The sequence below is a fragment of the Podarcis melisellensis genome, assembly GCF_964234715.1.
Source record: "Podarcis melisellensis genome assembly, chromosome: 10".
Lineage (NCBI taxonomy): Eukaryota > Metazoa > Chordata > Lepidosauria > Squamata > Lacertidae > Podarcis > Podarcis melisellensis.
In genome coordinates, this window is record NC_138542.1 from 47,814,521 (window position 1) to 47,828,950 (window position 14,430).

Below are 14,430 nucleotides of genomic sequence, written 5' to 3' on the forward strand. Positions count from 1 at the left end.
TTCCCCCAAAGAATCCTGGGAATCATGTAGTTTGTCAACTGTGCTGACCTCACAGAGCTACGATTTCCAGCACCCTCAATGAGCTACAGTCCATGACTCTTTAAGCAGTATGTTTTAAATGTATGGTGTGGTTGTCGCCCATTCTTAGACCCTAGAGAGCACTGAAGCCTAGAAACAGAGGAACTATAAATCAGTTGTCTCCAAGGGCAGATTATTCAGCATCACTTTTCAACAGAGGAAATCTCAGACATGTAGCTCCGCCTTTACCTCCTACCACTTAGTCTGTCATGGGGTTACACTTACACAGGGAAAAAAATATGCAATTCAGGTTTTTCTCCTTTCAGGAACAAGGCTGCACCCAGAATGAAGGGTAAGGGAAGAGGAGCTCTCAGCAATACTGAGGTGTGTGACACAGTTCAAAGAGGGTTTGCATAGAGACTCCAGGATAAAGTTAAAGAGAACGGCTGGGGCAAGCCAGTCAGATGGGTGGGGTACAAAGAACAAATTATTATTATTATTATTATGACATTGATGAAGAAGCTGCTGAGGCAGCGGAAAGGGTGATAAGGAGACAAAAGCTCCCAGGATTTAAAAGTTTACAAGGCCCTTCCTTCCCACCATGGGAATCCTGCATTCGCAGCAAAGGAAATAATTCCTGTGGTTTGTAACTTAACATTAAACCTGCTCTCTTAACCACCTCACTTTCCACTTCTGAGACAATTACAGATCTAAAACACTTCATTTGCATCCTATTCCACATATTAAATGAAGGCTTGTTGAAAACCTCTTGCTTCAAACATGGAGACAGGGAGATAAATAAGGGTGTTTATAGAAAAGGGATTAATATTGTAATCAGGCCATTGGCAACAGTGCTGCTGGTTTGGTTTGTTTGATAATGATGACGATGATTTCTTATTGGATTACTCCCAGGCAGGGTAAATTTGGATGAAATGGACAAAAAATATGCTAGAAATTTCATGTGGAAACTTCAGAAGCTTGCATATGTAAGGAACACCAATTGCACCATAAACTTCTCTCTAGAAGCACTTACATGATGTACATAGGAGCAAAAATTCCTAACATCACACACGTGCTAATGAAGACTCAGCTGGTGGTAAGAGAACTTGGGGTTTTGATAGAGAGCGAAGAACAGAAATGAAAATGCCAAACCTGCGTGCGGCAGCTGCTGAAAAGGTGAATTCCATGCTAGCGATTATTAGAAAAGTGACCCAACACTGGCGTGCCTTTGTGGTTTAATGACACATATTTACAACCTTAATTTATGGAGAGGGAGTACAGATCTTACAGCATGGTCCTCTCAAGAGGGGCTTGTTCCCCACAGAAGTGCAGCATCCCTCCCCACCTGCCTTCAGCCAGCCAGCCAATATTGTTTTGCCATTTTCTTAGTTGTGCCAAAGCCCCCCAACTCTTCCTGTGACATCACACAGTTACCTTGGCAACCTTCCAAATCTCCTGTCTCTGTCCACACCTCAGGACAGGGGGGAAGGGCCGTTCTTCAAAATGGCCTTGTGTTGTTTCTTAATGGCCCTAGCGTGGCCAGATCGTTTTGCATAGGCTAACCTAGGAATTCCTCTGCCGTTTGAATTTCTCCCTTCACATCCCATTCTACTATTCACTAACAGAAAAAAAATATTTTTTTGGTTGAGAATTTGACAAAGAAGCTCAACAACTTTGGCCAAAACAAAACAAAACTCCACACACACACAACCCCCCCAACCCAAAAAACTATTGTGACACATTTTGAAATAAGGCAACCCTATTATACAGATACTTTATATGTTTGGTGTGTACACATTCTGGTTGCCACAAATCAAAAAGGATGTTGTAGAGCTGGGAAGAGGCAGAACTGGGCATCCAACTGATCAGTGGGCTGGAGCAACTTGTCTATGAGGAGAATTTAATCCATCTGGTGCTTTTAAATTTGGGGAGGGGGCAGTAAGGAAAGAGGGACATGATCAAGGTTGATAAAATTCTGCCTAGTGTTAGGAAATATAATAAGACCCAGCTAGAAATCTAGAAATTTAGAAGTCTCTCACTGAATCTCCTACCCAGGTTTCCTGAGGAGAAGGAGTGACTGTTAAACCAGTGTTGTCTGTGGTGTGTAGATAAACCCTTAATGTTAAGCAACTGCAGAGCAGATCCAGCTTTAGCTGAAGGACCCGAGCGCACCAGAGGATGTGAAGAGTGGAGCAGGCCTTGAAATGCTTTCTGCTGTGAAAGAACAGGAAACCATCAATTGAGGGGGGGAGGGAGACAGAAGCTGTGCATACAAGCACCATGCATATCTTTCAAGCACATTCCCTCTCTCTGAAGAATACTGGGAAACATAGTTTGTTAAGAAAATTGTGAATTGTAGATCTGTCAGGGGGGTAAACTACAGTTCCCATTATTCTTTTTTGGGGTGTGTGTGCTTTAAATGTATGGTATGCATGCAGCCAGGGAACAGAAGGAACTGTTGTAGCAATGAATTATAGCAAGGACTATATCACTTGTTTGGGGGTTAATGTATATTTATTTGGATTATATGTAATATGCACACATCGACAGGATACAAGTGTATCAAAATCTATTCAAACACAGCACTTGTGAGCGAATGTTTTTAAAGTGGGCTAGAAAGTAGGAGGAAGCCATTAAAAACAGTTAAATTGATGTACACTTTATCAAAAAACACAATTTGTTTTTGTTTTTTAACGGTGAGGTTTGTAGTTGGTAATTATTCTAATTTAATGTTGCCAAACTAGACTGAATTTTTCTTACAAGTATACAGAGATATTGCCATGGATCTCAGAGGGCCCAACGTTTTAAAGCATAGATATAAGGAATTATAGTTGTGCATTGAAAAACAAACTAAAAAACTCTAGAGATATTAATTTAGGCTGCAAAGTTTAAGAGGGAGTGGAGTTTTACATGCTAGGTTGCGCTTAGGCTCCACTGAAATTGAATGTGGAAAGTTATGCCTTAAATCCTGTTGATTTAATCCAAGTCTGCATCTGCCCTACTGTCCTCACTCTGAGGGTTCTTCTTACTCCTTCACTGATACATGGGAGGGTTAAAACAGAAAGCACAATATAGTAAGTGTAGGTTTTCCCCCTATGCAGCAATGTATTTAAATCTCTCTTGCGAAATTGGCTGATGTGAGCAACTCCTTGCTCTGCAAAAGATTCTCCTTCTCACCCAGCCGGGAGTGAGATGAGTAACAACTAAATTCAACCTTCACATCACAACAGCTAGACAGGGAAGACGGGAAAATCAGCTCTGGAACACCCAAGAGCCCAGCCCTGCTGCTTATGTCATTCCTTGTGCTTTCAAAAGTAGAGCAGGGGATGGCAGAAGCTGGGCCTGACCAGGGGGAAAAATAAAACAGAGAAAGGATCTTCTACTCGTTGAGAAACTTCCCGCCTCCATCAAACCATTTTTTGGTCTGTTTAGTTAAGGTGGGCAACTCTTTCAATTTCGGTTTCTCCAGTCGTAACCTCAGTTCTCCAAATTTTCATATCAGTTTGGATTTAAAACAAAACAACAGCAAAAACCCCCACAAAGTCCTCGTGAAAATTCATCAGCGTTTTAGTGTGAATTTCTCTAAATATACTTTTTTTTATGTAGTTCTTCCTAACACACACATTTTTGCAAAGCAATTTTAATGTTAGTTTCACTAACAGATGCATTTTTGTGCACACTGTAAGCTAGTATGTGCGTTCTTGTACACATTTCTTGGCTGGAGAATGGCACTGCAAAATTCAGAGAAGTGTGAATTTTGAAGGACAGCTGTGTTTAGGTTCTTAGATTGTTTCAGAAAGCTCTGATTAGGAAGGTTTGCCTTTAAATGAGAAGTGAACCAAATTTCTCCTCCATCCCTACTGACTAGCGGAGTACATACTTTTCTCAGCACTGGGATTTCAGAGTACTAATCCCATCCAGCTGTGGGTTGTGCACACACTGCCAATGACTCACCACCCAGTGGTTCGGGAAGTGGTGTACACACAACCTTGGCCACAATCCATTTCTATCCTTTCGTTCCTTGTGAAATCCTGCATTTGATGTGTTTCCCGCCAAACTAGCTTCAGTCAGAGTTGAGAAAAGAATGTCCTTGCTGCATTTTAAGCCAGCGATGGACTCACTGAGCGGGGTCAGTCAGGCAACTCAAAAACACAATAAAAGAGTCAAGCCTCAGGTTCCAGGATGGGGAACCTGTGGCCCTCTAGATTAACATCATCTAGAAACTACAATTTCCATCATTCCTGATCACTGTGGCCATGCTGGATGGAACTAATGGGAGTCCAGCAACATCTGGAGGGAGACATGTTAGCCATACCTGATCAAGCCAATACTATTTTTTTTAATGTTATTTACAGATTGCGAAAAGTTCAACATGTTTGATTAAGGTATCTGCAATAGCTATGTATGTATGTATGTATGTATGTATGTATGTGTGTGTGTATGTATTGCATTTATATTCTACCTTTCATCCAAGGAGCTCAAAGTGGAATACATAGTTCTCCTGCTCCCTGTTTTATCCTCACAGCAACCCTGTGAGGGGGGGGGGGAGGAATGAAGGTTAGGCTTTGGCTAATTCAACAATCCATGGCCTTTTAAACTAAGGGGGAGGGTTGTTGTTTTGCTTGCATTATGTCGTGTATTTTTGTGGGGGGGGGGGTTGTGATCCATGAATGAAAGGTGGAATATAAATTTAATAAGTAAATGAATGAGTGACTGGCCCAAGGTCACCCAGTGAACTTTGTGGTTGAGTGGGGATTTGAACCCAGATCCAAGTCCAACACTCTAACCAGTACACTGTACAGATTAATGATACTGGTAATGATAACTTATAGGGCTTTTGAACCCTCTGCTCCTCAAAGTGGTTAGCTGAAACAGCAACAGCTATTGATCCCTTTCTTATCAACCTACAGTTAGAGACCCTCCAAGTGTCCCTATTTTCCAGGGACATCCCTAATTTAGAGAAGCCGTCCTGGTTTCTGATTTGATCCTGCAATGTCTCACTTTTCCTTGAGATGTGCCTATTTTCACTGGAGTAATGTTGGAAGGTATGGAGTTATCCACCCCCCAAGCTGTCATAAGGCAATCCTGTATAGGGAAGTTTTTGAATGTTTAATGTTTTATTGTGTTTTTATATATGCTGGAAGCTGGCTAGAGTGGCTGGGGCAACCCAGTAAGATGTGTGGGGTATAAATAGTAAAATTATCATTATGGGACGTTGGAGGGTTAGAGCAGTTACTACCTGGTGCAGCCTAGTCTAAAGGCTTCATATCTACAGATCCCCACCCCGAGATATACTTGATATCCAGCACCACAAAGCAAAATGGAAGACACAGGCCTTCCATTGACACCAGGTACTTAATGGCCTGAGGGAGTTGCTAAAAAGCAAATCCCTACAGCTCTCTGCTTCTTTCTCATAGGCAGGGTTATATGAATTGCTGGAATTACACACAAGAGCAGAACCCATCCGAGAACCTCAGATTTCATTGAAAAGAACGTTTGTATATTAAATTTATATCCTGCCCTTCCTCCCAACCAACCAAAAGAGCCTAGAGCTGCATGTAATGTAAAAATAGGGTTAGAAGTATCTGGATAATCTAAAAAAACACACACAAAAATCCAAGAAACAAGAAAACAAAACCCAGAGGGCTTGCTGAGTTGCACCAGAGTGAACATGGCTGTTACTATTTTTCTTCACATTTCTACTCCACCCTTCCTCTGGTGAGCTGAGCATGGCATTCATGGATGTGGATTACCTCACTTTATTCTCCGTGCAGCAGGTTAGGCGTGAGTATGTATGAGTGGCCCAAGGTCACCCAAGGGGCAAATGTGGCTGAGAACTCAGATCTCACCCCCCCCCCCCAGCTGAAGTCCAATGCTCTAGTGCCTTACATAGCTTCCTTGCGCCCATTTGCCTCAGAAATAAGCACACCGTGCGGAGTACACACAGTACCCTCTGATCTCAGGGACATAGCACTTGTTCCACATGCTGGCTGGGGCGGATGGGAGCGGCAGTTCAGAACATCTGGAGGACACCAGGGTGGGGAAGACTAGTCTAGGGCCATAAATTTCCCTGATAATCCTGTTGCATGGTCAAGTTCTCTTTACCACTTGGCAAGAAGATACAGACAAGTATGCCTGCCAGAGGGGTGCACGGGGATGGCAGGGTGATGCAGCAGAGAATAAAAGCAGGAGAGGCTGGATTGTTGACTGACCCTGAACACGTACCTGGGGCCTCAGTTCCATAGCATTTGATGCTTTGGGGTGAGGGGTTGGAGTCTCACCTGGACATCACCACCTGGGCTCTCATGTTCTGGTTCCTTAGTCCCATTAGTGATTTTTAAGTGGTTACAGGCACAGTTTGTTGAGTGGCCTGGTCACTAGTTATATACTCATCTATCCTGCCAGGAAATCAGCCCTGAGTGCTCACTGGAAGGACAGATCCTGAAGCTGAGGCTCCAATACTTTGGCCACCTCATGAGAAGAGAAGACTCCCTGGAAAAGACCCTGATGTTGGGAAAGATGGAGGGCACAAGGAGAAGGGGACGACAGAGGATGAGATGGTTGGATAGTGTTCTTGAAGCTACCAGCATGAGTTTGACCAAACTGCGGGAGGCAGTGGAAGACAGGAGTGCCTGGCGTGCTCTGGTCCATTGGGTCACGAAGAGTCGGACACGACTAAACGACTAAACAACAACAACATCCTGCCACTGGTGGCCCACTGGTTGTGAAAGTGATGGCCCTTTACTTTGGCTGTGTACTCACTTTAAAGCACGTTCAAAACACATTTCCCTGCCTCAAAGAATTCTGAGCACCGCAGTTTGTTGAGGGTTGCTGGGAATTCCAGCTTCCCAAAAATGCTGCGCCCAGAATTATTCTGAGGGAATTACATGTGCTTTGAATGAGTTCTAAAGGTAGAGTCTGTAGGCAGCCTTATAGGGAACCTGTGCCCCCCTCCAGATGCTGGACTACAATTCCCATAGTTCCCTGACCTTTGGGCCATGCTGGCTGGGGTTGGTAGGAGCTGGAGCCCAATAGTATTAAGAGAAGACTACTGGTTCTCCATCCCTAACAAAGGAAGATTCAGGCAAGGGTAGGGTTGAGCTTTTTTAAGGAAAACCCAAAAGTTATTATTGAACACTCTCTCTCTCTCTCTCTCTCTCTCTCTCTCTCTCTCTCTCTCTCTCTCTCTCTCCACACACACACACACACACACACCCCAACACCAACAATGGATCCAGATAATAGCCTCTAGTCTGCTAAATAAACTCCCTGATAAACTGAATTCAGGAAAGGAGGGGGTAAGAGTTAGAATTAGCACCTGGTGGTGCTGGGACTAGAGACAAGCAAGCATGTCTCCACGCGCTCAAAGCTCTCCAGCAGTCAAGTTTTCAGAAGCAGCTGCTGCCCAGTTAGGCACCATCTGAGCCCTAGTTACAAGTTTTCATGTGGCCCACTCAGGTCCTTGTGCAAAGTCCAGAGGGCCTAACCTGTACGCTGCCTAAAGGGTGGGTCCTGTCAATGATCAAGCCAAGGACCTAGTCCTCCTTACCTTCCGCCAATGCTGGGGTGACTGAGCTGCTGCCGCATCCGATTGAACTGTCTCTTCATCATCTTGAGGGAAAGATAACGCAGTCCCACCACGACCAAAAACCAGCTGGGTGTTCTTTCCCTCCTCCTCTTCAGCACAAGCCACTCACACTTGTTGCCATCGATGATTCTCTCCTCCTCCTCCTCCTCCTCCTCCTCCTCCTCCTCCTCCTCCTCCTGTCAGCAGGCTTATTCCTGTCACTTCCTTGTCATTCTCTGGTCTTATTTTATTCTCTCTCTCTCTCTGACTTCACCCTTCTCTTCCCATTTCTACTTCCTCCTCCTTCTCCTCCTCCTCAACCCTCACTGATTTCCTCTTATTTCCCTTTCTTCCGATATCCTTCCCTCACAATCTTCAGTGTGTTTCTCCACCTCCTTTTCCTCCCTAAGTTTCAAGTCCTTCCCATTTCTCTCACACTTTCTCTGCAGCAACTTGCCTCTTTCTCGCTTGCCTCCGCCGCCACCACCTCTCGCAGATGCTGAGATCAGGTATGATCTGCTGCTGCCTCTCTCAGTTCCTGTCACCACCCCGCCAAAAGAGAAAAAAAATTAAAAATAACTTCAGCCAAGCCTTAAAGGGGAAATATTATTACAGCAAACATGCAACAAGGCAGAACAAGCCTTTATGCTGCAAGGGCTCGCGCTGTAGCACTTCCTACTTTCTCTCTCTCTCTCTCTGGCTCAGCTTACGCTTGACAGCGTGGGGGTGACGCTGAAATGAAGCCTGAGGTTTGGGGTGAGGAAGACGGTTGGCTGATAAAGTTGCATGAACTCAGGAGGGTGGGGGTGTAGCTTTTGCAGCAGAGGCCCAGAGAGGGTCTTTCTCAGGTTGGCCCAACCAGCATTACTGGCAAGGTGAAGTAAACAATGGATTTTGGGATAGCAAAGCTAGCAGTGTGCAACAGCTCCTGCTAGTTCAGCCCTGGGCATCATACATTACTACCTGCAATTATAAATACTAATACTCTGTCCTGCCTGTCTCTGAAGTATCTAATTGCATCCTGCACACACAATACTGCAGAACAACTTCTTAAGACTGTGTGCTCTTCCATAAAACACGTGCAACGTTCAACATCAATTTCCAGAGGAGCAATTTCCTTTCCTGGAGCAAAGGAAACTGCAATGTAAAATTGCTGAATTATAACACATGTAGCCTTTGGAATGCACAAGGGTCATTTTTCCACATTACTACACAGTGGTTTGGAACTGTACACACCTTCACATGATTTCTATTACCATCTGTGTTGTCTGTGCCCATAAGTGGGAATATTTTCACGTGCAACAGTGTTCTCTATTCCCCTCCCCTCAAATAGCATTTCCATAGCTTCCTTGCCTTAAAAAACAAAACGTTTTGCACATTTTGTTTTCGAAAGAGAGGGGCTAAAAACTGGTGTGTTTCTGCATATATATCGCAGAATGCAGAAGATCTACAGTCGTACCTTGGTTCTCGAACAGAATGTGCTTTGGGAGTCTGCCTGACTCCTGAAACCATTCAAAAACCAGGGTGTGGCTTCTGATTGGCTGCAGGAACATCCTGCAGCCAATTGGAAGCCGCACCAGATGTTCTTCTTTTGAAAATCATTTGAAAACCGGAACACTCACTTCTGGGTTTCGATCGTTCGGGAGCCAATTTTTTCGGGAGCCAAGGCATTTGAGATCCAAGGTATGACTATATCGTTATACAGAGGTGACTTAAATCACTGTGCGGCTTCCTATTTTGCCTGTTTCATTCATACCCAACTTAAGCATGGTGAGGAGGAATGGCCCAGCCCTGGGAAACCTCTGCGCATGTATGTAGGCAGGAAACTCTTGAGAAGAACATTCTTAGCACTAAATGGGTTATAATTGTTCCAGCAGAAGGCACTTTATATTTATTTCTTTTTATTTCTTACATGTATATACATTGGTACTTTGGTTTAAGAACAGCTTAGTTTATGAACAACTTGGATTAAGAACGCTGCAAACCCTGAAGTAGGTGTTTTGGTTTGTGAACTTTGCCTTGGAAGCAGAACATGTTGAGTGTGTTCCATTTGTAAATTGAGTCCCCCGCTGCTATGGGAAAGCACGCCTTGGTTTAAGAATGCTTTGGTTTAAGAACAGACTTCCAGAACAGATTAAGTTCATAAACCAAGGTACCACTGTACCACCTTTCCCTCCAAGGAGCTTAAGGCGGGATAAATGGTTCGCCCTTCATGATTTTATCCTCACAACCACCCTGTGAGGTAGGTCAGGCTGAGAGACAGTGGCTAGCCCAGCGCCACCCAGTGTGCTTCATGTCTGGGTTGGGATCCAAACCCTGGTTTTCCAGGTCCTAGTCCAACACTCCAACCAATACTCCACAGTGACTCTATTGACAATATGGGGATTGTGTCATGTTTCCAGGACTCTGAAAAGGTGCTTGGCATCCAGCGTTGAATGCCTATTATCACGTAGTGTGCACACACCTTTAAATGGTAATGTGCATTCGTTCAAAATGTGGGAAGCCAGCCCTGATGCATTCAGGGACCAACTTGCTCCTTTTGCTCCTGGGCATCTGCCCCAAAGTCCTGACATCACTGCCTCAAACCCCCCCTCCAAAAAAAAAAAAAATTGGACACCTATTGCTTTGTTCAGGGATGCGGGTGGCGCTGTGGGTTAAACCACAGATCATAGGACTTGCCGATCAGGTGGTCGGCGGTTCGAATCCCCACGAAGGGGTGAGCTCCCGTTGCTCGGTCCCTGCTCCTGCCCACCTAGCAGTTCGAAAGCACATCAAAGTGCAAGTAGATAAATAGGTACCGCTCTGGCGGGGAGGTAAACGGCGTTTCCGTGCGCTGCTCTGGTTTGCCAGAAGCGGCTTAGTCATGCTGGCCACATGACCCAGAAGCTGTACGCCGGCTCCCTCGGCCAATAAAGCGAGATGAGCACCGCAACCCCAGTCAGCCACAACTGGACATGATGGTCAGGGGTCCCTTTACCTTTACTACTTTGTTCATCGAGGAAGTTTACATGATCGTTTGGGAGCTGGACCACAGCCACGTGGTATGATGAGATCTGGAGCGATGATGCTGGGAGCAGTGCTCAACAAGGTGACATTAAGCCTTCTGAAATATGCAGTAACCTTCCTAGGCACACCCTGGATGGAAATGACTGTTGTGTTCTAAACCCCCAACACCCCCCCCCCCAACTCTGTCAGCAATCTCTCAATTTGCAGCCGTTTGTTGCAGAGAAAGCCCAGGCAGGAAAAGAATTTTAGGGGGCAAAGTGCATGAAGTTACTGAGAAGTGGGAAAATTAAGGTGAGGAAGTGGTCAGAGTACGCACATCGAGAGATAAAGTTCTATAATTGTAAATGAGAAAGGAAAGGAGGAAAGAACTGCCTCAGGCCGGCTACTAAAAAGGTTGCATTTTCACGCCTGCTAAATTTATCTATTAGCTGGGCTAGGTTAGAACTGCTATCAGTGTTTTGTTTTCGTCTTGTACAGATTACTGGCACCCTTCTGTTGAACTAGGGGCTATGCATGCTTTGAGGTTACCTAGTTACCTTTATTGAGCACACATGAATGTGATGGCCTAAATTATTCAGTCATTATGATTATTATTAAGCTTTAAGGGCAAGGATCGATAGCCTGTAGCCCTCCAGCACTCAGTTTCTGGGGCTTAGTCTTGATTCTCTCCAGTCACATATATTTCCTGTAGCAATTCTACCACAAAGTATAAACTACTACTACTACTACTATGACCACTTCATTGCACATACTTTGGCAAAAGCTCCTATTCTGCAGCTGAACGCTCAAATTTTAGATTCATTGCAAATGTGCATATAGAATGCAGCCTGCATCAGCTGATTTATCTGACACAGAGACAAGATGGAAAGTAGTGTCGCCTGTGATGAAAAGGGGCTGCTGAAGTTAAATTTATTACTCAACAGGCTTTAATGGACAGAGCCTGGAGCCAATTTTCCTCCTGCTCCCCATGAACAGCAGCTGGGCTGTTCCAAAGTGTTTGCCCCTCTTGTTGGGCCTGGTGAGCATTAAATGTCCCCAAACCCTATAGTTATAATTTGTGGGTTACCATTGGATTTTATTTTGATTTTAATCTGCATTTTAATTGTTTGATTTTATGTTTTTAACATATTGTATATCTTGATGTTATCCGCCCTGAGCCCAGTCCTGGCCGGGGAGGGCAGGGTATAAATAAAATTTATTATCATCATCGGGACGCAGGTGGCGCTGTGGGTAAAACCTCAGTGCCTAGGACTTGCTGCTCGTATGGTCGGCGGTTCAAATCCCCGCGGCGGGGTGAGCTCCTGTCGTTCGGTCCCAGCTCCTGCCCACCTAGCAGTTCGAAAGCACTCTTAAGTGCAAGTAGATAAATAGGTACCGCTTTATAGCAGGAAGGTAAACGGCGGCGTTTCCGTTTGCTGCGCTGGTGCTGGCTCGCCAGCTGCAGCTTCGTCATGCTGGCCACGTGACCCGGAAGTGTCTTTGGACAGCGCCGGCTCCCGGCCTCTAGAGCGAGATGAGCACGCAACCCTAGAGTCGGACACGACTGGCCCGTACGGGCAGGGGTACCTTTACCTTTACCTATTATCATCATCAATCATCATCATCAATCATCATCTCAGGTCCCCTCCCTACCCCTTTTAGTTAGGACTTCTCAGGGGCATGAATATCAAACATCATTAAAGAAAGGATCTGCTTTTCCTAGTGTGCTTCTCTTCAGGTGCTACTGCAGACCAGAGAGATCATAGAATCATTGAGTTGGAAGTAACCTCAAGTGTCATCTAGTCCAAGCCCCTCCGGTCATGCAGGAATCTCAATTAAAGCATCCATGACAGATGGGCATCCAGTGGGATGAGGAGGGAAGATGCCATTTAGATGCCACTTTTGGGTTCCATGGGGAGGATCGAGCTTGGCCTACTCAGGAGAGAGCAGGCCACTAGGACAGAAACGGGATCTAAGCCCCAACAAAATAAACAAGCACAGAATTTATTGTTGCGGGACTGTGCCTACCATCTCAGAAGCTGCAATGCAGATAAAAGACCTGCCTACACGTTACGTCTATCACAGAGGAAGCTGGAAACAACCTTCCTGATTCTTATCTGGACATATCAATGCTCAGTGACTTATCCTCAATGCCACTGCTGTAGCCCATCACACCACAATTCCTCATCACTTGGGAAAGCCACATAAGTCATTTCCTTAGGCTCTTTTGGGAGGAAGGTTGGGATATAAGTTGAAATAATAATAAACACTGCAAAAAATGAATGACCATAATAAACAACTACTACTACTACTACTACTACAACAACAACAACGCAAATTATGATTAATTTCCAGCTTCCTTTTTTTGTAACCCAACCTGTTTCTACTAAGATATGTGTGGGAAGTCTACCTTACTGCAGAGGATTCAAGCTGTCAATAGTAGTGCCATTTTGTTTAGAGGGTTGTTGCAAGGAATGGAATGTGAGATTTGTGCTCTCTAGAGACTGCAGCAGATTTTGGACTCTTTTTTAAAGAGAGTTTGCAAGACAAGATCTTCAAGACAGCTCCTAAGCTGGAGATGGGGGCAGTATTATGTCCCCAAACAAGACATCCAGCTGCACGCTGTTAAGTAGCTACCTTCTGGCCTCCACAACCACTGCTGAATCCAGCTCTGCGACACACAGCAGCAATTATTTCTGCAGAGGCCCCTGCAAAAGGAGTGGGAAGTGGGGAAGAAGAGGAAGTGTGAGCTCTGCACACAGCAGACCCAGCCACAAACGACAAGCCCACAAGTTTGAGCTGAGACCAAGCTTGCCGGCAAGATGAGGAGGAGGAGGAAGAGGTGACATTTTCCAGGGTTAATGCCTTGGTTAGCTTTGGTAGCAATTCCACGCCTCCACAAATGCAGAAATAGTCTGACTCTTGAGGAGATCATCGCACCATCGCAACCCTAACAAAAACAAGGAGCCAACGGTGGTTGCCATATTCGTATCTTAATGTCACATGGATGTTCCTGGCACTGAAACAGGAATTGAGATAGAGGAACAGAAGCCGGGATGACTGGAAATGGTTGCTGGGGATCAGAGTCCTCTAAGAAGATAAATGGCCCCTCTAATCCAGTCTTCTTCTTCTTCTTCTTCTTCTTTTTGAAATGAAATCCTGTGATGCTCTAATCCAGTCTTCTAACCTCACAGTGGCCAACCAGATGCTTGTATAATGCCAGCAGCAGCACTCAATCCACCTGTGATTGTCAGCAACTGGTATTCAGAATCATAGAACTTTAGCGTTGGAAGGGGCCACAAGGGTCATCTAGTCCAACCCCTTGCAATGCAGGAATGTGGGACTCAAACCCACAACCCTGAGATTAAGAGTCCCATGCTCTACCAACAGCACCTCCAATATGGTACGTGGACTCCAGCCATCATGGCTGGTGGCTATCAATAACCTGATCCTCCATGGATTTGTCTAATCCTCTTTTAAAGACATCCCAGTTGGTGACCATCAATACCTTATGTGGGAGCAAATGCCGTAGTTTAACTATGTGTTGTGTCCCGTCTCTCCCCCCCCCTTCAATCTGTCAGCAACATTCAGCTTCATTGGATGTCCCTGAGTTCGAGCGTTATGAGAGGGAGAAAAACTTCTTATCCACTTCCCCACACTTTGAATAGTCTTATACACCTCTATCGTGTCCCCTTGCCTTTTTTTTCTAACCTAAGAAGGCCCAAAGATAATCTCCTTTCCTATAGGAGAGTTGCTTCAACCCCTCAAGTTACTTTGGTTGCCCTTAAACTTTGAACCTTCCCAGCTCTACAAGGATCCTTTGTAAGGTGAGGCAACCAGAATGTAGATTTGTACAACTA

General features: G+C 45.0%; 1 protein-coding gene and 1 long non-coding RNA gene across 2 annotated transcripts in view; one reads left to right on the forward strand and one right to left on the reverse strand.

The window, feature by feature from the left end:
* The window catches only part of SH3BP1 (SH3 domain binding protein 1), a 33,280-nt gene extending 25,518 nt beyond the window's left edge, over window positions 1-7,762 (reverse strand). Inside the window, exon 1 of the mRNA XM_081928496.1 lies at window positions 7,568-7,762. Coding sequence (XP_081784622.1) covers window positions 7,568-7,629 — 62 coding nt within the window. The 5' untranslated portion in view covers window positions 7,630-7,762. The remainder of the gene's footprint in view (window positions 1-7,567) is intronic.
* A 234-nt stretch (window positions 7,763-7,996) lies between these two features.
* On the forward strand, window positions 7,997-11,737 carry LOC309379371. Its single transcript, XR_014172457.1, has 3 exons — window positions 7,997-8,094; window positions 9,352-10,226; window positions 10,589-11,737. It is a non-coding gene; the product is annotated as an uncharacterized lncRNA (long non-coding RNA).
* Window positions 11,738-14,430: the final 2,693 nt, after the last annotated feature.